This window comes from Prionailurus viverrinus, chromosome B1 (assembly GCF_022837055.1).
Source record: "Prionailurus viverrinus isolate Anna chromosome B1, UM_Priviv_1.0, whole genome shotgun sequence".
Lineage (NCBI taxonomy): Eukaryota > Metazoa > Chordata > Mammalia > Carnivora > Felidae > Prionailurus > Prionailurus viverrinus.
The window spans coordinates 77197129-77223259 of NC_062564.1; the positions used below are offsets into that span (position 1 = coordinate 77197129).

The 26131-nt window shown below is 34.3% G+C and overlaps 1 protein-coding gene across 6 annotated transcripts in view; it reads left to right on the forward strand.

The window, feature by feature from the left end:
• Positions 1-26131, forward strand: part of LRBA (LPS responsive beige-like anchor protein) — a 787622-nt gene that overhangs the window by 554430 nt on the left and 207061 nt on the right. For all 6 annotated transcript variants that reach the window (XM_047856873.1, XM_047856874.1, XM_047856875.1 and 3 more), the window contains one exon: positions 25483-25600. In XM_047856873.1, the coding sequence (XP_047712829.1) occupies positions 25483-25600 (118 nt within the window). The remainder of the gene's footprint in view (positions 1-25482; positions 25601-26131) is intronic.

Consider the following 26131-nt stretch of genomic DNA (forward strand, 5'->3'; position numbering starts at 1 on the left):
TATTGGCAAGGATGTGGAGAAAAAGGAACCCTCATACACTGTTGGTAGGAATGCAAATTGGTATAGCACTGTGGAAAATAGTTTGGAGGTTCCTCAAAAAATTAAAAATAGAATTACCATGTGACTTAATACCACTACTGAGAGTTTACCCAAAGAAAATGAAAACAGCAATTCAAAAAGATGTATTCTGTGTTTATTGCAACACCATCTACAATAGTCAAGACATGGGAGCAACCCAAGTATATATTAATAAATGAATAAAGATGTGGTATGCACACACACACACACACACACACACACACACACAATGGAATATTATCCATAAAAATGAATGATATCTTGCTGTTTGCAACAACATGGAGAGACCTAAAGCGTATAATGCTAAGTGAAATAAGACAGACAAAGATAAATACCATGATTTCACTCATATGTGAAATTTTAAGAAACAGAACAGAAAATAAAGTAAACAAACAAAAAAGCAGACTTTTAAATACAGAGAACAGATGGTTGCCAGAAGGAAGGTGGTAGGGACATGGGTGAAACAGGTAGAGAGGATGAAGAGCACACTTACCCTGGTGAACACTGAGCAACATATAGAATTTTTGAATCACTGTATTGTACACCTGAAACTAATATAACACTATGTTAATTATACTTCACTTAAAAATAAAGATGATAAACTAGGTGGGAGGAAAAAATTCATCAACAAATGTCAGTAAATGGTACTATTAATGCTTGTGGCAGAGGGTACAGAGATAAGTACGTAAGGCCATATGTCTACAGAAATAAAGTACACTCCCTGAACCCCAGGAAAGTCCTGTTGTCTCCTCACGGTTATATCAGGCTTATAGAGGTCAGAAATGGGGAAGTAATAAAGTTTGGTGAGCACTGAGTCGGTAACGAAGAAGGTCAGTGTGGGTTTTCAGTTTTGCTACCTAAATCAAGTCCCCATTCTGTGACTGTGAAGGGCTATGACCTGAACCTTTGGTAACTGAGAGTAATCAGGAGTAAGACATTTAAAATTGAAAGAAGGGGTGCCTGGACAGCTCATTCGGTTAAGCTCTGACTTGGGCTCAGGTCATGATCTCACAGTTTGTGGGTTTAAGCCCCACATCAGGCTCTGGGCTGATATCACAGAGTCTGGAGCCTGCTTCAGATTCTGTGTCTCCCTCTCTCTCTGCCCCTCCCCCACTCGTGCTCTATCTCTCTCTCTCAACAATAAACATTAAAAAGATTTCTTTTTAATAAAATAAAAAATAAAATTGAAAGGAGTTATATTGTTGTATAAAGACCTTGAGAAGGAAAGTAGACTGGTCCTAAGTGAAGAGCTGTAAGAATTTGTAGAAAGAATTTTGGAAATTTTAAAGGGAAAAAACAGTAGACAAATTGAACTATGTAAACTGTTGACAGAAAGGAAAGAAAAATACTGTCTTCCATGAATATACAAAACTGCTAACGTCACGTAGTCAAAAAATTTTTGAAAATAATTACGTTCTTTCATTCAATTGTTACAAAATGTTTTTATGCATACATACATGAATAGTTTTATTGTTAAGTATAATCACCTCACTGGTTGTTTTTCTTGCTTGTGTGTTTTATTTTATGCACTGTTTTCTCTCTTTTCTTGGCTCTCTCCTGTCCCTCCTCACCTCTATTCCCTACTTCCCAGATTCTCTTTTTCCATATCTAACATATATTAATGATCTAGTATGCATCTTTTTCTGTTTTTTTTCCCATTTTCATATAAACTTATGCATGTTGTTGAGGAATTTTTATTGAAAAATGAAACGAAATGAAATACTGTATTTTTTCAGAGTTTGTATGCAATCCTGCATACTTCTTGGTATACTGCTTTTCTCACTCTATTGTGTATCAGTGGTGGATGTCCTACAAAATCTGCTGATGTGTCTATAATTCATTCTGTTCAATAACTGAAGAAGACATAATTTTTCCAATCATTTTTCTAATAACATGCATTGGATTTCACAGTCTTTATCTCTTTTTTTCTTTTTGTTACTATGAAAAATGTGCCTTTTTTTTTGTACATAAGGTGCAAAACCTTTAATGGAGTAGTTATTCTAAATAAATGCCAGAAAATCCCTGGTCTGGTCAAATAATTGCTAAGTTTGTGTTTTAACTCCAGTTAGTTAACATGTAGTGTTGTGTTAGTTTCAGGTATACAGTACAGTAATTCGGCAATTCCATACATCACCCCACTGCTCATCACAACAAGTGCACTGCTTAGTCTCAGCCACCTATTTAACCTACCCCCTACCCACCTCTCCTCTGGTAACCATCAGTTTGTTCTCTATAGTTAAGAGTATGTTTCTTGGTTTGTCTTTTTTTCTCTTTGTTCATTTGTTTTGTTTCTTAAATTCCACATAAGTGAAATCATGATACTTGCTTTCTCAGACTGACTTACTTCATTTAGCATTATAGTCTGTAGCTCCATCCATGTTATTGCAAATGGCAAGATTTCATTCTTTTTTATGGCTGAATTATACTCCATTGTGTATATATACCACATCTTCTTTATCCATTCATCAGTTGATGGACAGTTGGGCTGTCTTCATAATTTGAGCATTTTAAATAATGCTGCTATAAACATAGGGGAGCATGTATCCCTTTGCATTAGTGTTTTTGTATTCTTTGGGTAAATAGTCAGTAGTGGGATAGTTGGATCATAGATCGTTAACTTGTTGAGGAGCCTCCATATTGCTTTCTACAGTGGCTGCACCAGTTTGCATTCCCACCAACAGTGTAAGAGAATGGCTTTTTTTTCTGTATCCTCGACAATACTTGTTGTTTTGAGTTGTTGAGTTTAACCATTCTGACAGGTGTGAGGTGATAGCTCCTTGTTGTTTTGATTTACATTTGCCTGGTGATGAGTGATGTTGAGCATCTTTTCATGTGTCTGTTGGCCATCTGTATATCTTCTTTGGAGAAATGTCTGTTGATGTCTTTTTCCCATTTTTAAATTGGGTTCTTTGGGGGTGTTGAATTTTATAAGTTCTTTGTATATATTGGATACTAACCATTTATTGGATATGTCATTTGCCAATATCTTCCCCTATTCTGTAGGTTGCCTCTTAGTTTTGCTTATTGTTTCCTTTGCTGTGCAGCTTTTTATTTTAATTTAGTCCTGATATTTTACTTTTGCTTTTGTTTCTCTTGCAATAGGGGACCTATCTAGAAAAAAGTTGTTATGGCCTGTGTTCTCCTCTAGGATTTTTATGGTATCAGATCTCACAAATTGTCTCACAAATGGTCTTTAATCCGTTTTGAATTTATTTTTGTGTATGGTGTAAGAAAGTGATCCAGTTTCATTCCTTTGTGTGTAAGTGTTTAGTTTCCCCAACACCATTTGTTGATGAGACTCTTTTTCCCATTGTATATTGTATTCCCATTGTATATTCTTTCCTGCTTTGTCAAAGATTAATTGACCATTGACCATATAATTGTGAGTTTATTCCTAGATTTTCTATTCTGTTGTATTTATCTATTTGTCTGTTTTTGTGCCAGTAGTATAATATTTTGATTATTATAGCTTTGTAATATAACTGGAAATTATAATTATGATGGCTTCAGCTTTGCTTTGCTTTTACAAGGTTGCTTTGGCTATGTGGGATCTTTTGTGGTTTCATACAAATGTTGGGATTGTTTGTTTCAGCTCTGTGAAAAATGTTGTTGGTATTTTGATAGGGGTTGAATTAAATGTGTAGATTGCTTTGGGTAGTATAGACGTTTTGACAGTATTTGTTCTTCCAATCCATGAGCATGGAATGTCTTTCCATTACTTTTTATCATCTTCAAAAAGTGTTTTATAGTTTTCATAGTATAGGTCTTTTACCTCTTTGGTTAGGTTTATTCCTAGATATCTTACTATTTTTGGTATAATTATAAATGGGATTGTTTTTTAAATTTCTATTTCTGCTGTTTCATTGTTGGTGTAAGATTACTTTACAAAGTGTTTTAGATTTTATATTTTGACCAGCACCTTTTCTCTGCATTCCTCTGAACAAAATGTGTTATAGATTTTTAAAATTTTTGCTAATCTCTTGGATATAAAATATCTCATTCTTCCTTTATTGAGTTTTTCATTACTACTAATAAATTTGAACATTAAAAAAATGTTGGGTATTTGAATTCATGCTATGAAATTCTTTTTGAAATTATTTGTGGATTTTGTTTCTTTATTGTTTTCTTGTGAATTTATAAATGTTCAATGTATAGCATAGTAACCCTTTGTATGTCATGAAAGTTTTTCTAAATCTCTCTTTTGCCATTTGAATTAACTAATCATATCTTTTGCCATTAATTAGTTTTATATTTTATAAAGTATACATACAAATATTTTTTATTGAAGTATAGTTGATATATAATGTTATATTACTTTCAGATGTACAGCATAGTGATTTAACATTTCTTTACATTACACTGCTTACTATGATAAGTGTAGTTACCATCTATTATCATTCAAAGTTATTACAGTATTTTTCATTCCTGTGACTTATTTATTTTATAACTGGAAGTTTGTATCTTTTCATCCTCTTTACCTTTCTGTCCACTCCCACTTCCCTCCCCTAAATGTGTCTTTTAAATCCTGATTTCCAGTTGTGAATTAAAAAGTCTCTTGACTTCTAGGTTATATATGTAATCATGGTAAGAACAACTGAGAGCTGACTATGTGCTGGTCACTGTTCAATCTAGGTGATTTACTTACCAGTTCATCACACCACAGTAAGCTGTGCTGTCAACTTTGTATGTCACAATAGACACTTAAAAAAAAAAAGACTTAGTCTAATATTCTTAAAATATATTTAAGTTTTTATTGCATCTGCATAGTGTGTAAGTAGTATACTCCCTCTTATTAGTCTGTTGTCTTTTATTCACTTTTTTCTGGTATATATCCTGTCATGTAAACTTTAAATTATTTTATGAGTCTATAAAAAAGCTCTATTGCCATTTCATTGCAAATACATTAAACTCATATGTTGTTTTTTTGTTTGTTTTTTGTTTTTGTTTTTTTCTTTTGGTACATTTATATTTTAAGGATAACTCATCCTAATGAAAGCATTCTTTTTGGTTTCATATTGTACTTTTTTTCCCTTAATACTTTATGTATTCTGTCCTATCATTTCTCTCTCTCTCTTGTTAAAATTATTCATAAACGTTTAATGTTTTTCTTGCTGTTATAAATATAATATCTTTCTATTTTTGATATCTAAGTGCCAGTTGCAGAAACAGAACAGATTTTAATATTTCCATATTTATTTTCTATATTTATTTTTATAGTATCAATTAGAATATTTTGGATATATTTTTATCTCTTTAGTGTTTATATGAGCTTTTACATTTTACTGTATTTTAGTTTTTATAAATTTTGCCATTTGGTGATAATTGTTAGTGTAATAATATTTGCTAACAAATATTTATGTGCCAGACACTGTTTTACTAGTTATACATATGTTAATTACTTTCCAAAATAAGCACTTGAAATGGATACTGTTGTTCCGTCTAGAGTTTACATGTTTGGCCCCAGTTCACATAGCTAATATTTGATGTTGGGTTCTGGTAAAAGCTTTTATTATGTGCAATTTTTTCCATCTCTATTTTACTAGAATTCTTTCTTTAGGAATGCTTTCTGAATTTGATCAAATGCCTTTTCAGCATCTATTAAATTATTATGTAATGTTTCCCTTTTAATTGTTGGTTTTGTTGGTATAATGATTATATTGTAGATTTTCTGAATTGAACCACTTTTGGAGTCCATGAAAGTACCATCCTTAATAGTATTATTTTTAGAATACTTTGCCAGATTTTGTTTATTTCTGGATTTTTTATAAGTTATATATCTTTATTTACTAATGAAATTTCTCTTCATTTTCATTTTTTATAACTCTCGCTGTTTTCTTTTTCTTTTCTTTTCTTTTCTTTTCTTTTCTTTTCTTTTCTTTTATTTACATTTACATTTATTTATTTTTGAGAGACAGAGTGAGACAAAGTGAGAGTGGGGGAGGGGCAGAGAGAAAGGGAGACACAGGATCTGAAGCAGGCTCCAGGCTATGAGCTGTCAGCATGGAGCCTGATGTGGGGCTCAAACCCACAGACCATGAGATCATGACCTGAGCCGAAGTCGGACGCTTAACCGACTGCGCCACCCAGGCGCCCCTCTCTCTCTGTTTTCAGTATTAAAATTGTGCTGACTTGGGGCGCCTGGGTGGCGCAGTCGGTTAAGCGTCCGACTTCAGCCAGGTCACGATCTCGCGGTCCGGGAGTTCGAGCCCCGCGTCGGGCTCTGGGCTGATGGCTCAGAGCCCGGAGCCTGTTTCCGATTCTGTGTCTCCCTCTCTCTCTGCCCCTCCCCCGTTCATGCTCTGTCTCTCTCTGTCCCACAAATAATTAAACGTTGAAAAAAAAAAAAAAAGTAAAATTGTGCTGACTTGATGAATTATGGAGCTTCCTATTTTTTTCCTTGTGGCCTAGACTAGTTTTTTCAAATTGTAATTTAAGGTGAGATAAAGGTTAGCTTTGAACCTGTTCTGTGAGAAGTTTCCTTGCTACTGTGGTAACCTCCATATATCGTATCAGGGAAATCAACCCAGAGATCACAGAACAGAATGACCCACAGATTAAATTAAGATTGTTGAATCATATGACTTATTAAATTAATTTAAAACATACAATGAGAAAAAGAGAAGTGAGATGGGATAAATCAATGTACTTAGGATAGAATGCAAGCAGGCAGAGCACTTCAGTCCTAGTTGTGTAACATTTACATGTTATCTCTCTTTCTCTGTCTCATCAGCCTTCCCTGTTGATAGTGTTACGAGTACCAGTATTAGGCAAGGGAATCCACAGATGGGAAGGCCAGTGAAATATACTTGTTCTATTGGAGAGATGCAGCAGCAAGTATACCTGGTCACAGCTTTAGCTAAACAATTATCCCATTGAATGGTTATGGTTTTGACTGCATTTCTTGTGCTGATGAAACCCACAGGGGCCAGAGTCAGACCATATTGGGTATGCCAGTTTGGCATATTGAAATTGGTCAATGGGTGGCAAATTTAAATCTGACTTAGTTGTCATCAAGAGTGTCAAGAATTGTAATCCCTATCAAAATAACACCAGCATTCTTCACAGAGCCAGAACAAACAATCCTAAAATTTGTATGGAACCAGAAAAGACCCTGAATAGCCAAAGCAATCTTGAAAAAGAAAACCAAAGCAGGAGGCATCACAATCCCAAACTTCAAGCTGTATTACAAAGCTGTAATCATCAAGACAGTATGGTACTGGCACAAAAACAGACCAATCAATGGAACAGAATAGAGAACCCAGAAATGGACCCACAAACGTATGGCCAACTAATCTTTGACAAAGCAGGAAAGAATATCCAATGGAATAAAGACAGTCTCTTTAGCAAGTGGTGCTGGGAAAACTGGACAGTGACATGCAGAAAAATGAACCTGGACCACTTTCTTACCCAAAAATAAACTCAAAATGGATGAAAGACCTAAATGTAGGACAGGAAGCCATCAAAATCCTCGAGGACAAAGCAGGCAGAAGCCTCTTTGACCTTGGCCACAGCAACTTCTTACTCAACATGTCTCTGGAGGTGAGGGAAACAAAAGCAAAAATGAACCATTGAGACCTCATCAAAATAAAAATCTTCTGCACAGCAATGGGAATAATCAGCAAAACTAAAAGGCAGTCGACAGAATGGGAGAAGATATTTGCAAACGACCTATCAGATGAAGGATTAGTATCCAAAAATCTAAAAAGAATTTATCAAACTCAACATCCAAAAAACAAATAATCCAGTGAAGAAATGGTCAAAAGACATGAATAGACACTTCTCCGAGGAAGACATCCAGATGGCCAACCGACACATGAAAAAATGCTCAACATCATTCATCATCAAGGAAATACAAATCAAAACCACAATGAGATACCACCTCACACCTGTCAGAATAGCTAACATTAACAACTCGGGCAGCAACAGATGTTGGCGGGGATGTGGAGAAAGAGGATCCCTTTTGCACCAGTGCAAACTGGTGAAGCCACTCTGGAAAACAGGATGGAGGTTCCTCAGAAAATTAAAAATAGAACTACCCTACGACTCAGCAACTGAACTACTAGGTATTTATCCAAAGGATACAGGTGTGCTGTTTTGAAGGGGCACATGCACCTCCATGTTTATAGCAGCACTATCGACAATAGCCAAAGTATAGAAAGAGCCCAAATGTCCATCAATGGATGAATGGATAAAGAAGATGTGGTACATATATACGATGGAGTATTACTCGGCAATCAAATAGAATGAAATCTTGCCATTTGCAAGTACGTGGATAGAACTGGAGGGTATTATGCTAAATTAGTCAGAGAAAGAGAAATGTCATATGACTTCACTCATAAAAGGAATTTAAGATACTAAACAGATAAACATAAGGGAAGGGAAGACAGAAGAATATAAAAACAGGGAGGGGACAAGACATAAGAGACTCTTAAATATAGAGAACAGAGGGTCGTTGGAGGGATTGTGGTAGGGGGGATGGGTTAAATGGGTAAGGGGCATTAAGGAATCTACTCCTGAAATCATTGTTGCACTATATGCTAATTAACTTGGATGTAAATTTAAAAAAATTAATTAATTGAAAAAACACAAATGTGCAAAGAAAATTAAACTTTTTATTTTATATGTTTAAAAGATGCTCATTAACCCAAATAACTAATGTATTTATGAAATATGTAGTCATTTTCCATAACTGAGTAAATCTTACTTTTGAACACCCCCCAATCCCCCAAAAAAGAGTGTCAAGAACTGTAAGAGGTCTGAAATTTTACCCTACTTGCAAGATAACAAATTCTTTTTCTGGCAAAATTTTGTGGATGCTGGTAGAAGACATGAAATTCCTGGGTCAGAGATAAAGAATTTTCTTATAGCACAACAAACACAATAAACATTTAAATGAGTGAATTTCCTTAAATGTCTGTCCCCCAGTTACATGAGGTGATGTGGATGGGTGCTATGGACCAAATTGTGCTTTCCTCCTCCATCCCCCATTCATATGTTGAAACCCTAACCCCAATTGTGACTATATCTGGAGGTAGGGCCTTTAGTAGATAATTAAGATTTAATGAATTGATTAAGGCTTTTTTAAGGTTCATAAAGTTGGCACCCTCATCCAGTTGAACTTAGGCTTTATAAGAAAAGGAGAACGATCTCCCCCTCCTTCCCACCTCTCTGCCATGTGAGAATCGTATAAATAGCAACCATCTGAAAGCCAGGTAGAGAGCTCTCAGCAGGAACCAGATACACTGGCACCTTGACCTTGAACTCGCTAGTGAGGAATATATTTGTGTGGTTTAAGCTACCCAGTCTATGATATTTTGTTATGGCAGTCTGAGGAGACTAACATAAGAGGCCCAGGTAGATGCTGTGTACCTAGTGAGTTTACACCCCAGTTGAGCATCCTCACTGTTCAGAAACCCAAAATGTTTACAATGGTCAGTAAAGTTTGGCCTTTGCCCCAACCCAAAGCGCATCATTATCTTTATTATACTGGACAGTAAACAAACCAGCCCTGTTCTCTCAAAATGAGACACTGTCTCTGCCAAGGCTGTTTGTTGTACAGACAATGTCTGGAACAAAGGGATAATTATTGCCTCATTCTCAAGACCTACACAAATATCAGCAACCCAAAGCAGATTTGGAATGATTATATCTTATGACTTGGTCTGCCCATCTCTATCTGAAAGAACGCCCTTTTTTATTCCATCATATTTGAGTATATTATGTCTTTTAGAGGCCTTAACAAACTTCTAGCTTTAAAATTACTGTACATATTTAGAACTTTTTGAATTCTGTTTCTCACAAGCTATCACTTTATTCATTCTCTCTACTTAATGTAGCCTATGAATTTTGCCTCAATTTGTAAGTTACCATCTTACCATTAGTGGTTTTTTATTCCTTTTGGTTTTCATCAGTCACATTTGTTTTCTTGTCTTCTGTAGCAGAATTTAATATTCTTAGATAATGTAACAAATTCATATTACATGTATGTTCAGAACTTTTTTGGTTGAGGTGTTAGGAAACATTTTTCCTTTAGGTGCTAATAATGCATCACAGGGCAATGTTATTTCATGGGCTTATTTTTTTTCTCAATTCTTAGAGAAGCATCCACTTTTTTGATCGTACAGTAAGTTCTTTTTAGTTATTTTTTTAATGTTTATTTAATTTGAGAGAGAGACTGTGTGTGTGTGAGCAGGAGAGGGGCAGAGAGAGAGACAGAGGAAGAGAGAGAATCCCAAGAGCATAGAGCCCTCCATCTCAGGAAATGTGAAATCATGATCTGGGCCAAAGTCAAGAGTCATATCTTAACCAACTGAGCCACCCAGGTTCCCTGTGTAGTAAGTTACTTCTAAAGCAAACCAAATAATAAATTCTTGGGTCTTTAGTACTTAATGATAGATCATTTTAACCACTCTCTCTGGGAACAGTAAATTTCACTAACCTTGATTGTGGCTCCACTGGATGACATTACCAGGAGCTGAGACACAATGTTTGCTCCTTTAGTAAGTCTAGAGATTGCTGTCTTATTTAGTTTTGAATAATTGTATAAGCAAGTAGTGAGAGATGAGGAATTAGTTTTCATCTGAAATGGTTAATCTCATCATTTATTCATTAAGTATACATTTGTTGAGTTCTCTAATGTACCAAGTATTCAGGGTTCACAAAAATAAGTAATGTGTATGTGTTTAGGTAGACATACATATAACTGTGTAGTCAGGGAGACATTTACAAATAAATGGAATTGGTACTAGACCTGTGATGACACAAAGCAGAGAACGGTTGAATCTGCTTAGGAAGTCAGAGGTTTTATGAAAAATTGTCTTGGCCTTTAAGGATGAGAGGAGAGGTTCACTGTGGAGGAAATAATATGCACTGGCTTAGAGCACCATTTTTGAAGTCTGGTAGACTTGGATTACCCCACATACCAGTTATGTGATTTTGGCTAAGTCATATAAACTCTCAACAACTGTTGCTTCATGTATAAGATGGTGAAAATTATACTTATTTCATGGTGCCATTTTGATAATTAATTGGAATAATGCACTTAGCATAATCATGGTATAGAATGAGCTTTAATTAAATTGTATTTTATAATGCTGTTGCTTTTACCACTTACTACTGTTCTACCACAACCACCACCACCACCTCCTCTACCAAGCTCATTAAAAGATTGTCTTCCACATTGGAAGACCCAACACATTGGAAGGCATGTAAGCCTGTAACAGCATAGCATGATTGACGTGTGTATATTGTGTGACATGGTTGGAACATGAGATATGTCTATAAAAGTATTCATACATGATGAGGACTTTTTCCAAAGGAGATTTCTGTATATAGAACCAAGAGCAGAAGGATGTAGGGAGATCCAAAGGAACGAGTTCTAAGGTTTAGAATGACTCAGGTTTTTTGTGGTTTACATATTTGTGGCTCCATTTACCAACATAGTCTCCAGTAGACTAATGATAGCTCTTGAGGTGACAAAATGAATTCAGATATGTTGAATTTGAAAATTTAGAGGTAATTGTGGTGGAGCTCTTTAGTAAGTGACTGGATATGTGTGTCTAAAACTGACTTCACCAAGGTTACCTCTAATGTCTCTTTACTAGATTTTTGCACCCTTGTGTGGTTTGGTAGTAGAAACAGTGGTTATGGATGAAATCACTCAGTATAAAATGAGAAGGCTGAGAATTCAGCCACCTGATTAAAATCCAAAGGAAGTCAAATTGGGATGTAGGACAAAAGGAAACTGGTATAGACATTTTTGAGAAATGTAAGGGACAGGTGGGTGCATTCACAGAAAATTTGGGATAGTGGAAAACTGGGAAAACATCTCTTGGAGAAGACATTCAATCCATTTATTTTATAGAGTACCCATAAGAAGTCTCAAGAAAGAAATCACATAAATATTTAAGTGGAGATTGTCCCTTGAATTTTTTTGTCTTAAAATGCTTTTGTCTGGTTTTAATAAATGGGTAATGCTGGACTCATAGAATGAGTTGGCAAGTATTCCCTCCTCTTTAATATTCTAGAAGAGTTTCTGTAGAATTGGCACTGTTTCTTTCTCAAATATTTGGTAGAATTCACCTGTGTAACTATCTGGGCCTGGAATTTACTTTATGGGAAGATTTAAACTGTGAGTTCTATTTCTTTAATGGATATAGTGCTATTCATGTTATCTGTTTCTTCTTGAGGAGGCTTTGGTAGTTTGTGTCTTTCAAGAAATCTGTCCATTGATAAAAATCATCCAGCTTAGTAATATTAAGTTACATATAATATTCCCTTATTATTCTTTTAGTATCTGCATAATCTGTAATGATGTTTCCTCTCACCTGATCTGATAATTCTTCATATCATTTCTGATATTGGTAATTCGGGTCTTTTCTCTTTTGCCTGATTAGTCTGGTCAGAAGTTTATATTGATCTTTTCAAAGAATAAGTTTTTCATTTCATTGTTTTTTTTCTCTATTATTGTTTGGTTTGCTCTTTTATTGATTTTCACTGTGATTTTTACATCTTTTGCTTACTTTGGGTTTAATTTGCTATTTTTCTAGTTTTTTAAGATGGAAGCTGAATACACTGATATGAGACCGTTTTTTTTTTTCTTACCTTTAATATATGTGCTAGAAGTTTCCCTCTAAGCACTGCTTTAGCTGCAGTCCACAAATAGTTACAGGTTGTGTTTTCATTTGTATTCAGTTCATAATGGTTTTTAATTTCTTTTTCCTTTTTTCTTAGACCAGTGGATTTTTCAGAATTACAATCTTTATTTCTCAAATCTTGGGAAATTTTCAGATATCTTATTGACTTCTAATTTAATTACACTGTGGTCAGAGAATATACTTTATATGATATGAATCTGCTAAGTTTATTGCAGCTTAGTTTTTTGGCCCAAAATATGCTCTGTTTTTGTAAATTTATATTCTATTGTTGGATGTAATATTCTATAAATGTCATTTGGGTCGTGGTCAATAATCTTATTCATATCTTTATCCTTATTGGTTTTTTATTTACTTATCAGTTATTGAGAAAGGAATGTTGAAATCTGTTTATAATTGTGGATTTATGTTTTTTTCATTTTAGTTCTTAGTTTTTGTTTCATATATTTTGAAGAATTATTATTCAGTTTCTAAACAATTGGGATAGTTACAATCACTTGATGAAATGATCTGTTATCTTTGTGAAGTGACTGTCTTTATCCCTAGTAATATTTTTGCTTTAAAATCTACATTATCTGATTTGATATTCTTTTTTTTTTCTTTTTGGAGAGAGAGAGACAGAGTAAGCAGAGGAGGGGCAGAGAGAGAGAGAGAGGGAGAGTGAGAGTCCCAAGCAGGCTCCACACTGTCAGTGCAAAGCCCCATGTGGGGCTCGAACTCACAAACTGTGAGATCATGACCTGGTTTAGATTATGATCTGAGCCGAAACCAAGAGCTGGATGCTTAACCTACTGAGCCACCCAGGTGCCCTTTGATATCCTTTTTCTGATAATTTTGTCATCTGGGTCATTTCTGGGTCATTTTTAATTAATTTCGCTCTTCATTATGGGTCATATTTTCCTGATTATTTTTGGTAGGCCTGGTAATTTTGAAATAAATACCAGCTGTGGTGATTTTTACCTTGTTATATTAGATATTTTAATGCATTGTTTTGTGATACAGTTAAGTACTTAGAAATAGTTTGATCTATCTGGATCTTGCTTTTAAAGTTTGTTAGGTAGGACCAGAGCAGAGCACCATTTCGTTTATAGCTAATTTTTCCCCACTGGTAAGGTAAAACCTTCTGAGTACTTTACCCAGGACTCCATGAACTATGAGACTGTATGTATGTATGTATGTATGTATTTAGGCATTTGATCTCTGGATGTTGTTCCTTGTAATTTAGGGGGATAATTCTTTTCCTGGCCTCAGGTTGTTGTTGTTGTTGTTTAAACACATGGGTTGTTAAGTACTCAGCTAAAGACTACAGATCACAGGAGCTCTGTTTTTTTGCACCTCTCGCCATTTCTTATCTCTCAAGGACCACTGTCTTTCATTCTTGATGTTTACTGTCTTGAAACAATTTTTTCCATACATCTGTTTTAAATATTGTTTGTGTATAAGGGTAAATTCAGTCTGTTACTTTATCTTGATCAGAAGTTAAATACTCTGACCCTAGGATTTCAGTTTTTAAAAATGCTGTGTTGTAGTTTTACATTTCATTTTTCCACCCCTTTTTCTTTCTGCTATGTTTTTGTTCATGTGTCCTAGAGTCTTATATTGTATATAGTTTGTGAGGTTGGACTGGCGCTCTATCCACTAGTCATTGTCTTCTATATTCTTGGCACTGTGCTAGATGTTGTGAATAGAGTAGAGTAGGATAGGATAGGATAGGATAGGATAGGATAGGATAGGATAGGATAGGATAGGATAGAATGGAGTAGAATGGAATGGAATAGAAAAGAAAGACATCTAAGATCAGTGGCCTAGCCTCAAAGAACTCCGTCAAGTAGGAACTCCAGTCTGGAGAGGGTATGCACTATTAAGTTACACAGTGGAATCAGGTTAACCCCAAATCTCATTTAAGTTGTATTCATAAAGTTTTGTGTAATATACTAAGTTCTTTAAGAAAATAGCTTTTTGGAAGACTATATCTGAAGCTGAATATGGGCATAATATTTAGTTTTTGCTCTATTATCGAGTAAATAGGAACATGTACTACTCATTTATAACTGACTCTAGCTAACAAATTGAGTGATTAATAGGAAAGCTAAATAAATATATATAAATATATATAGGAAAATAAATATATATATTATATATTATATATATATTATATATATATATAATATATCATATATATATATATAATAAAGTGGAAAAGTATTTCCCTTTAATTAGGAGAAAAGTGTCCTGGGGATTTGAGGATGTTAGCATTAAGTTCTTCGTAACTTTTTCTTTTCCATTTTGCATTTTATTTCTGCTTTTTGCTGTTTGAAGAATAAAAGCAAATTTATTGAAGATAAAGACTTTCCCTTTAATTAAATAGCTTACTCACCAGAGAAACTTTATTTTAAAACTTTTTTTAAACATTTATTTATTTTTGAGTTTATTTATTTTGAGTTTAATGTTTATTTATATTTGAGACCCTGAGTGGGGGAGGGGTAGAGAGAGAAGGAGACACAGCATCTAAAGCAGGCTCCAGGCTCCAAGCTGTCAGCACAGATCCTGACACAGGGCTCGAACCCATGAACCACGAGATCTTGACCTGAGCCAAAGTTGGGTGCTTAACCGACTGAGCCACCCAGGCACCCCGACCAGAGAAACTTCTAGTGGTTGAATCGTATTGTACCTGCTACAAAGAGATATGTAGTCTAGCTACAGGCTGATATTACTTCTGACTTGAAGATTTAATTTTTTAAAAAATTTTATTTATTTTTTGGGAAAGACAGAGTGTGAGTCAGGGAGGGGCAGAAAGAGAGGGAGACACAGAAACCAAAGCAGGCTTCAGGCTCCCAGCTGTCAGCACAGAGCCCTATGCAGGGCATTAACCCACAAGCTGTGATATCATGACCTGAACCAAAAATGGATGCTTAACCGACTGAGCCACCCAGGTGCCTCTAACTTGAAGATTTAATTCATGTATCTAGGGAGGGCTTTTGATACCAATTTGAGATTGAGACTGAGTTCATAAAGTAGGAATTGGCATTGAGAAGAAAAATAGTTTGTGACTTTTGATTGTTTTAAAAATATATATTGTAGGGGCGCCTGGGTGGCTCAGTCAGTTGAGTATTCGACTCTTGATTTCAGCTCAGGTCATGATCTCACAGGTTGGTGAGTTCGAGTCCCACCCTGGGCTCTGTGCTGACAGTGCAGAGCCTGCTTGAGACTCTCTCTCCCTTTCTTTCTCTGCTTTTCCCCTGCTCATGCACACGTACACTCTCAAAATAAACTTTAGAAATATATAAATATATAATAAATATATATAATATATAATAAATATATAATATATAAATATATAATATTATATATATATTTTATAGAGGTGCCTGGGTGGCTCAGTCAGTTGAGCTCCCAACTCTTTGGATTTCAGCTCAGGTCATGCTATCAGGGTCGTGGGATTGAGCCCCGGGTCCAGTGTGGAGCCTGCTTAAGATTCTCTCTCTCTCTCTCTCTCTCTCTCTCTCTCTCTCTCTCTCTCTCCCCCTCCCTCCCTCCCTCCTTCTCCCTCTCTCCCTCTCTCTCTCTCTCCCTCTCTCCCTTCCTCTCTCCCTCTCTCTCCCTCCCCACCCTCCCTCTCTCTCGTTCTCTTTCCCTTTCTCTCTCCCTGTCCCTCTGCTCCTCTCCCCTGCCTCCGTGCGTGCTTTCTCTCTTTCTCTCTCTCTCTCTCTCTCTCTCTCTCTCAAAAAAAAAAAAAAAGAAATGTGTATTATAGAACATTCCAATATATCTAAAATTAGAAAGGCTTTTATTAGTGCTGATTTAAATTTAGCTTTTTGTTGAGACACAGAAAGCTCCTGACCTTAAAGGGTCAGTGTGTGGAATAATAGGGAATGTTACTTTATAGCCTGAATTTAATGACTATAGCATGTTATTCTCTTAAGTTTTTGAGACATGACTAATACATAAAGTATACACAAAAAGTGGGACACCTGGGTGGCTCAGTCGGTTGGATGTCCGACTTCGGCTCAGGTCATGATCTCACGGTTCGTGAGTTGGAGCCCCGCATCATGCTCTGCACTGACAGCTTAGAGCCTGGAGCCTGCTTTGAATTCTGTGTCTCCCTCTCTCTCTGCTCCTCCCCCAACTCGTGCTCTGTCTCTCTCTCTCTCTCTCTCCTTCAAAAATAAATAAAAACATTAAAAAAGTATACACAAATAGTATATGTAAAGTATACATAAAGTATAATTCATATCACTATTTCTCCCATATCATTGATGTAAGGAAAAGTTAAATATAAGTATTTTTCAGCAAAAACAACTTGCACATTGTTAGCATAAAAAAATGCAAAAGTGATTTTGAGGATAGAAAATTGGCCAGAACAACATTAAGAATCGTTTTAGGGACAAAATAGCTAAATTTGGGAAATGTTTTTCTTGGCCTTTCTCTAAGAGTATAGATTAATGCATAAATTTATGCATATTTGTTTAATTTACTGATAAAATGACAACGTATTGGTGGTAATGATTGTCCTCTCACGACATTATGTTAGTTAGCAAAACTCTACTAGATAAAGGTAATAATCCTTGCTAAGATTCTGGACTGTATATCTTTTAGTAACCTTTTTACTACTACAAATATTGAAATTTTTTTAATAGTATTTCTCTATCTCATACTACAATCAGATAGAACATTTCTATAGCTTCCTCATGATAAAATTGACATTATGGCTTTTTAAAAATTATGTTTGTATTTAAAATGTATCTCCAACCCAAATATCTCTATTTTAATTCAGATAGTTATCTAAGTTTATTCTACTCTTTTTCTGAAAATGTAATGCCTAGCTCTTTACCTCATGTGCTGTTAGAAAAATAAAGTAAGATACATTCATGTTCCTTAATATGCTTTTTTTGGTGTATTTTGGATACTTCTTTCAAAAATAATCAGATACAGATATATTTATGTTTCAAAAATTAAATTAAATATTAGTTGGATGATATATAAATACCTTCTTTGTTCTGTTTCTACATGATCACATTTGGCTTTTGACTCATTAAGATATATATTGAATGTTCAATAAGAGATGGCTTTTATGATATGTCATTTAGAATGCAAATTATTTTTAAGCTGAAGAATATTGAAAATAAAACAGAACCAACTAAGGAGTCTGAATTATTTACAGGCTGGGGGCTTAAAGGTGTATCACTCCAGCACAAATATTAAATTATGAAATAGGAATTTCAGTTTGCCATAAATCTGTCTGCCATAGCAGCTTAAAATAAAATAGTTTTGCCCATCTAAAGCAACATCAGTTTGCTAGTCAGTGCTTCATGTATCAAAGAGCATGCTGTGAAAATATCAATATCATTGGTTAATATAAATGAAATTAATTTTTAAAGCTGGGCTAAAGGTTGACATCTGAAAAATTGCATTACTTTGCAGAAGAGAAATTTCTGTCTTCTAGTGAAATTTCAGGTCATGAGGGCAAGTAATTTTCACAATCTTCAATGGGAGCCAGTGAAATATGAACTTCATTGTCACCTAGCCCCAAAGCGATAAGATAAAATGAGCTGATACATCATTTGCTGTGGTTTTATCATCTCCCTCAGTAATTGGAAGAGAAAACATAAGAGTGTATGTGTTTGTGTGCTCCCCTCTTGCCCCTCCCAGCTGCCCCATCATCCACACCCAGGCTAAAACCATTTTAGCCCAATCAATACAGAGGTCACGTAGCATTTTATTTATATATTTTTAATTTTTCATACTGACTAAACTGCCAAGTAGAACATTAGAGTAATGAATATGTTTAATTGAATTTGTCACCCATGAAAATGCTAAGGAGAATACTGTACTACATCATAGTACCTAGTAAGCAAAAGGAAGAAATTTACTATGTAGAAGGAAAAAAATAACTCATAATTAATTTAAAAGGTAATTTTCTTTCATATTCATAACTTTTGTATTATTGTTATCATTATTCTTTTCAAAGTTTGGACACATTCTGTGTGTTCGTGGGTATCTATTTAATAACAAAAGTAGTATTGTAAAGTTTCAACCAGAGTCAACTATATTTTTAAATTCAAGAAAGACCTCTGAGTTTTACTTTAAGAATATATCTTTGAAAACATAAAAGTTATATGGTTGGTGATGAAGTAAATCCATATGCCAAATAGAATTCAATAGTATTAGAATAATAAATGCTAAATTTGTGAATAAATTCTTGAGTGCTATGCTTTGATACCAAGTTTCAGAGAAAATTATATGCAGCAAAATCCAAAAATTGTGTAAATAATACAATGGTACAACTTTAAAATACTTGATTAAAATTACTTCCATGAGTTTGTTAAAATGACGATTATTATAAATAAAACATATTTGTACATATATCTAGTAATGAGCTGCTATTAGAATTTTTCAATATGTGCTTTCATTTTAAATGTATTTCAGATATTTACTGTTTTCCCATATTAAGATATAATCTTTGTAACTAATTTATAATCCTGTTTCAAGAAAATGGGATATGAATAGTTTCTAGGCTTTCCTTCCATTGGTGTTATAGCTTAATTGATGGCATGGGTAGTTTGTATTTTGTATGTTAAGTTTCAAACATTTTTCTTGATGTTAAGTATATCTATATAGTTTGGAAATGGTTTTGTTATGAAATTTTAAGTATTCTTGGTGACATATATATTATCCAATTTTACTCTTTAATCACATTATTCAGAAATCAATATGGAATTGTCTCAATGAGTAAAACCTTTCCAAAAATTGACAGATATTTGGGACTAGTTTACGCAAAGCTAGTCTTAAACATTAGAAAGAATAGTATTTTAAAGTCGTTTACTGATTCTATATATGAAGACACCCATGTAAATATTTATTTTTGAGGTAAAACATTTTATCACTTTTTAATATTTTCGCGTTTAAAATTGTTTCAAAACATTTTAAATTGAGGATAGTTTGTATAGTTTTTGAAAACCAAACCTTTTATTTTACTTGCGTGAAGCAACTACAGCTTTATATGTAGAATTTAAAAATTTCTAAAGCTTGATAGTCCATAAAAGTATTATGCATTTGGGCAATAAATATGTTTCTGTTTTGTTCTCTCTTGAGGATGAGCAATTAGAGGAAAGTTTTATATGGATAAATTCATAAGCTTTTCAAAATGAATGATTAAAGAGAAAGTGAAAAAATTATTTGCTTTCAAGCTAATAAATGCAACAGGGTGAAGAAATTTTCATATGTATTCACAGTATACTATTTGAAAGATAGAAGAAAGCATTGTGTGTATTATTTGGGGAAAATAATATATCCCTTTTCAGAAGGCACAGTTTTCAGATAACAATTTTAAAGAATATGAGTTTGATAATTTTAATGTAAAGAAATGTTATATACACACGTGTGTGTGTATTTGTGTATATTTAAAATTAAATATCGATTTCTCTTTCCTCTCTAACTCTCTTACCTCAACATTTAACTAATAAATCATCTTTGTTGAACAAATTATTTAAAAAAAAGAAATGTGAATTTACTTCTACTATTAATACTAACCATATTAAAACAAGGTGGTAAACATTCAAAGAGTGCTGTGAGCTTAAGCTTTCAAGCTATTTTAGATTGGGGGTCATAACTGCAGCGCAATGGTAATGATACGGTTTCCATAGCAACTGATTCATTGGAGGCCTAGACCTCTGTCTAGGGTGCTGTCAGTGTATGTAGAGTTTCAGTGAACAGAAAGTCCCAAAGAAGGGTCTGCTTCTACCTAATCCAGTTTTAATTGAACTCTAGAGACTTTGAAGTGAAGCCTCGGACCAGGAATATACTATTCCAATAAGAAATAAACCTCTTGCTTAGCTAGGCCTCAGCTGCATTTCAGTACTGACACCTTTTCCTAATGAATACTTTAAAGAAATGTTATTGTATCAATTTCAGCTACTAATTCTGTTAGTTAAAAGATTTTTTGTTTCTATTTTAAACCCGCCATCTTGACCGTAAGTATAGAATTTCATTTGTTAACTCTTCTTGGAGTCAGGCTAGTTTTCATGTGTGATTTCAATGTTTGACATTTTTGGCAATTTTAAATAATTTTGTCTGTGTCTCTTTCTGTTTCTCTTTCTCTGAGTTTTAACACAATAGACCTGCTTATATTTAATTTTGAAAGCACATTACTGGCTTGCATTCAATATGGGTTTGAAAACATAGAAAACAATGCTGGATATTATGTATGGATATATATGTACTAACAGTATAAAAACTGACATAGGAATGATAAACCTTAAAACAAGGGCAGTGATTGACTCTTACAAAGGAGGAAAATGGTATCAGGAAGGTTATTTATGGGAATTTCAGTACTATCTAAAAAGCTTTATTAATTAAAAAATTTTTTAAATGTTTATTTTTGAGAGAGATGGAGACAGAAACAGTGCGAGTGGGGGAGGGGCAGAGAGAGAGGGAGACAGAATCTGAAGCAGGCTGCAGGCTCTGAGCTGTCAGCACAGAGCCCGACAGGGGCTCGAACTCGTGGGCCACAAGATCATGACCTGAGCCAAAGTCAGATGCCTAACTGACTGAGTTACCCAGCGCCCCTTAATTTTTAAATACATGCAGTAATGTGGCATAAAGTTAGGATTTGAGTATTGGGTACATGGGGCTTATGTCATTTTCTGCAGTTGTGAATTTGTTTGATTTGGTCGTAAAGCATTTTAAAGAAGCATACCACTTCAAGTAGATTATTAAATGACTATATTGCTTAAAGGAATGGGATATAAATTGAATTTTTTATTAATTGAAAAATTTTCAGTACATTACAATCTTATAATAGTATTTTAGTATATTTATTTCTGTTAATAATTGAAGTATCCTAGAATATAATTAAATGTTTAGTTGCATGACCATGATCTTACAATGACTGACGTCACCATTATGAGCAGCAGGTCTTCTTATATAGCTTTAGAGATATAAAAGGTAGAATTTTCATATCAATGTGTTCTTTTCATAGCATATCATAGACCTTAGAAGAGCCCTTGTTATTTGTTTTCTTTCCTTTTTCACCTATAACCCAAGTACAGGAAGACAAATGTAGTTCATTAAAATTCTGATGGACTGAGTTCTAGTTTAACAAAATTTTAAGCCCCTTTTTAGAAATGTGACAATGTAGTATATATATGTAAGCTCTGTACTTTTGAATTAGAGAATCTGGGAGTAGGCCAGACTCTGCCACTAGCTTTGAGGGACTTTGTATTAACTATATAATTTTTCTGACTCTCATTTTCCTTAGTAATATTGGATAGATTGGGGTATAAAGTGTTAAAGAACATATATTGAATTGTCTACTATTTGTTTTTGTTTTTTTAATTTTTTTTTTCAACGTTTATTTATTTTTGGGACAGAGAGAGACAGAGCATGACTGGGGGAGGGGCAGAGAGAGAGGGAGACACAGAATCGGAAACAGGCTCCAGGCTCTGAGCCATCAGCCCGGAGCCTGATGCGGGGCTCGAACTCCCGGACCGCGAGATCGTGACCTGGCTGAAGTCGGACGCTTAACCGACTGTGCCACCCAGGCGCCCCTGAATTGTCTACTATTTGATAGGTCCAAGATGGCAAATTCAAATGCCAATGGGAACTAGACAGATAATAGTAAATGAGTGAATGAGTGGAGACTGTGCCAAAATGGTGAGTGTGTATCATTTGTTACCATGTGACAGATAGACCTAGGTTTGACAGATGCCCCAGTTTTTCCCGAGAAACTAATCTGAATAATAATGTAAATCTCCATTTTTAAGGCATTCTAAATTACTTGAAATTTTGTTATAATATTAAAATTAAGTGTATTTTGGCCATATATGGAGGTTAGGTTGCCATTGATTGACTCATGTAATCATTCAGAAACATCTACTTTGTGCCAGACGTTGTTCTAGAAAATGGAAATAGACTATACTTAAGTATTTGTTCTAGTAGAACTTAGATTCCAGTGCTAAATAGAGGCAATAGAGAAGCAAGCAGATACTATAATTTCATGTAATGATAAATGTTGTGAAGGCAATATGGTGAGTTTGGGGGGGCAAGAGGTGGTTATGGAGGCAGTGAGGTTTAGATCCAGTGGCTTCTCTAAGGAGGTAACATTGAAGCAAGAATCTAATGTAAGAATAAGCCAGTCATGTGAAGATTTGAGAGAAGAACATTCACATCAGAGGAGACAATAAATAAAAGGCCTCAAAGAAGAATGAATTGGGCTCATCAGTAAGTCCCAGATGTAAGACTTTATAAACAATTATAAAGAGCTTCCATGTTTATTATACATGTAGTGCAAAGCCACTGGATGGTTATTAAATGCATGTGATCTCATTTGTAGTTTAAACTTTTTTAAAAAATATTTTTTCTTTGGCTCCTCTGGTCATAGTAGACTCTAGAAGTAAGATCAGAAGAGAAACCAAGTAGGAGAACACTATAGACTCTGGAGGTTTAAACCTGCTGGTTATGGTGAGGGAAAGAGGTTGCATGTGCAACCTCTGCTTTCAGAAAATCTTGAGAGTAATACCTACAGCTTTGTTCTCTCTTTTCCTGTTTACTTCTTTTGCTCTTACTTACACAGGTATTGGCTATGTGAAAGTAGATTTCCATATCACCAATTTTAAAACTGAAAGAAAGTTTGATTTGTTGTTTGGTTCTTAGAATTTTTGTTTTGTTTTTCAAAAAACATTGAGACTTGGAATTGTTCTTTCATTTTTAAATCCTTTGGTGCCAGAAATATAATTTTTAGAAAAATCAAAGTACATGCTTTTTGCCCATTATTGCATTTTTCATTGAGGAATATAGATCTGTTTGCAGTTAAGATCTAGAAAATAGAAATAAAAATAGAAAAGAAAGTTTTCATAGGATAAATTCTTATTATTAATTATTTTTCCTTTCCTTGTTTATCCTGTCTTTGTCCCTCCAAAGCAGTATCATAATCACATGTCATTCTATTTGTATTGTTTAGTGGTGGTTACTTTTGAGAGATATAGTTTAATTGTTTACTTTGCTTTCATGGATTTTCATCACATTTTGATAGTAAATATGTCTCATTTTCTTTATTAAATTAATATTAGGTGAAGTACTGGTGTGGAGAAATTCCACATCTGGTTTTCCTTTAACACCTTCATAATTAAGCTTTTGAAATGAACTTTTTAAAAGAAAAAACTTGAATAACAAAGCAACAAAGTGGCTTAGGACTAAAGACAGGATTACTCTGAGTTGGCAAAGCATTCTAAGCTATTGCGTCTGTCACATGGGATGACAAGAATTGTAACAAGTTACTCTGACAACCACCTACTCCATAGAGAGATTATGTTGAGTTCATTTGCAGGTTTGTGTTTAGCCTAGCTGACAAAATGATACTTAACCTCTTATACAGTCAGTCTTTGTGCTTTGTGAATGAGTGACTGTTGCTTTTAATAGTGACCTTAAAAGTGTGATTTTTTTAAAGCTAGGAAATGAAATATATATATATATATTTTCATTTTATTGAAAAATAATTGACATACATCACTGTATAAGCTTAAGGCATACAGCATGATGGTTTGGTTTATATATATTGTGAAGTGATTGCCACAATATGTTCATGCATCTTCTCATATAGATACAATTAAAAAAAATCTTTTACACATTTTTAAAACGTTTATTTGTTTATTTTAAGCGAGAGAGTGGGGGAGGGGCAAAGAGAGAGAGGGAGAAAGAGAATCTCAAGCATGCTCCACGCTCAGCATAGAGCCCGACATGGGGCTCAATCACATGAACCAGAAGATCATGACCTAAGCTGAAATCAAGAATCAAACGCCCAACTGATGGAGCCAGCCAGGCTCCCCTCATATAGATAAATTTTTAGAAAATAGAACAAAAAGGGGGGGAAATTTCTCCTTAAAATAAGAACTCTTAGGATTTACTGTAGATATATATTTTAAAGTATGTTAAAGGTACTTCTGCAGTAGAATCTAAAAAAAAAAAAAAAAGAAAACAGAAAACAAATTAATAAATAAAAGGCATAATCAGACCTATAAACACAGAGAACAAACTGATGGTTACCAGAGGTCAAGGGTGGTGGGGGGTTGGGCAAAATTGGTAAAGGGGATAGGGAGATACAGGCTTGCAGTAAAAGGCACAGCATAAGGAATATAGTCAATGATACTGTAATAGCAATATAACGGGGTAGATGGTAGCTACCCTTGTGGTAAACATATAGCATAATGTATAAACTTGTTAAATCACTACGTTGTATGCCTGAAACCAGTGCAACATTGTGTTTCAACTCTACCTAAAAGAAAAACCCTCATATACGTAAAAAATATTTCTGGTTACTCTAAAATCGTTATTATATGAAAATGAATTGTATATGTGATCTGTAAGCATATAAGGTATTCTTTTGAGGTCTTCCTTCTTTTTAAGGTTTTATCTAAAACTTTACTTTCCATAAAATGATTCAAAACTCAGTCACTAAATAATGCAATGTGTATTTCCTGAAAAACAATAAATAGGATTACATCACTGCTTTTAAAAGCTCAAAATATATTTGTAAGTAAATGTTTTATAATTTTCCTCTACTTTTTCATTAAGCTTCCTTTCCATACATTGCAAGATGTTTTCTTAGTTTCCCTCCAGATTGTTTCAGTATCTGTTTTTTCAATATTTAGAAATTATTTTTCTTAATAGGGTCTTTTCTATTTTATTCAAGAGGAAAAACAACAAGAAAAAAATTCAACTGCTGTTACTTACTTGGGCTTATTTTTTTTCTCACTAGATCCTGGCATATACAGAAGGGTTGCATGGAAAATGGCTGTTCACAGAGATACGATCAATCTTTTCTCGTCGTTATCTTTTGCAAAATACAGCCCTGGAGATCTTTATGGCAAACAGAGGTAATATGTTTCAGAAGTAAATTGTTATAAAGCTAACCTCCACCTCTTTCAGATTTCATTTTTGAACATACCATATAGTTCCCAGTTAGGTAGTGATTTGTAGTCTAATCTCTGTCATACTGACCTCGTTTTTTGAACCACATGCATCTTCATGGGTTTTTCCCCCTTGATCATTCTTAGAATTATTTGTAGTAATTTTAGTTTTTTGGCCATATCATAGATTAGTGCAAAATTTTCTAAATATGGTGAATAACTAACCATTTAATCAGTTGAAGAGTTTTGGTATTCTCAATATTGCTCTGATGCTTAAACTCCTCCTGGAAGGTAGATGCGTTTAGAAAGGGGAGAGGGTAATCAAATGATTCATATATTTATTCAATCTTTTGTCTAATCTATTGCCATTTATAAAGGGACCATCAGAAAATGGTACTCAAGTGTCCTGGTTGCTTTGTATTACATCATTCTTGAAAGAACTAAAATTCAATTTGTGGGTTTAAAATGGAACTTGGTAAAATTCATTAAGACAAGAAG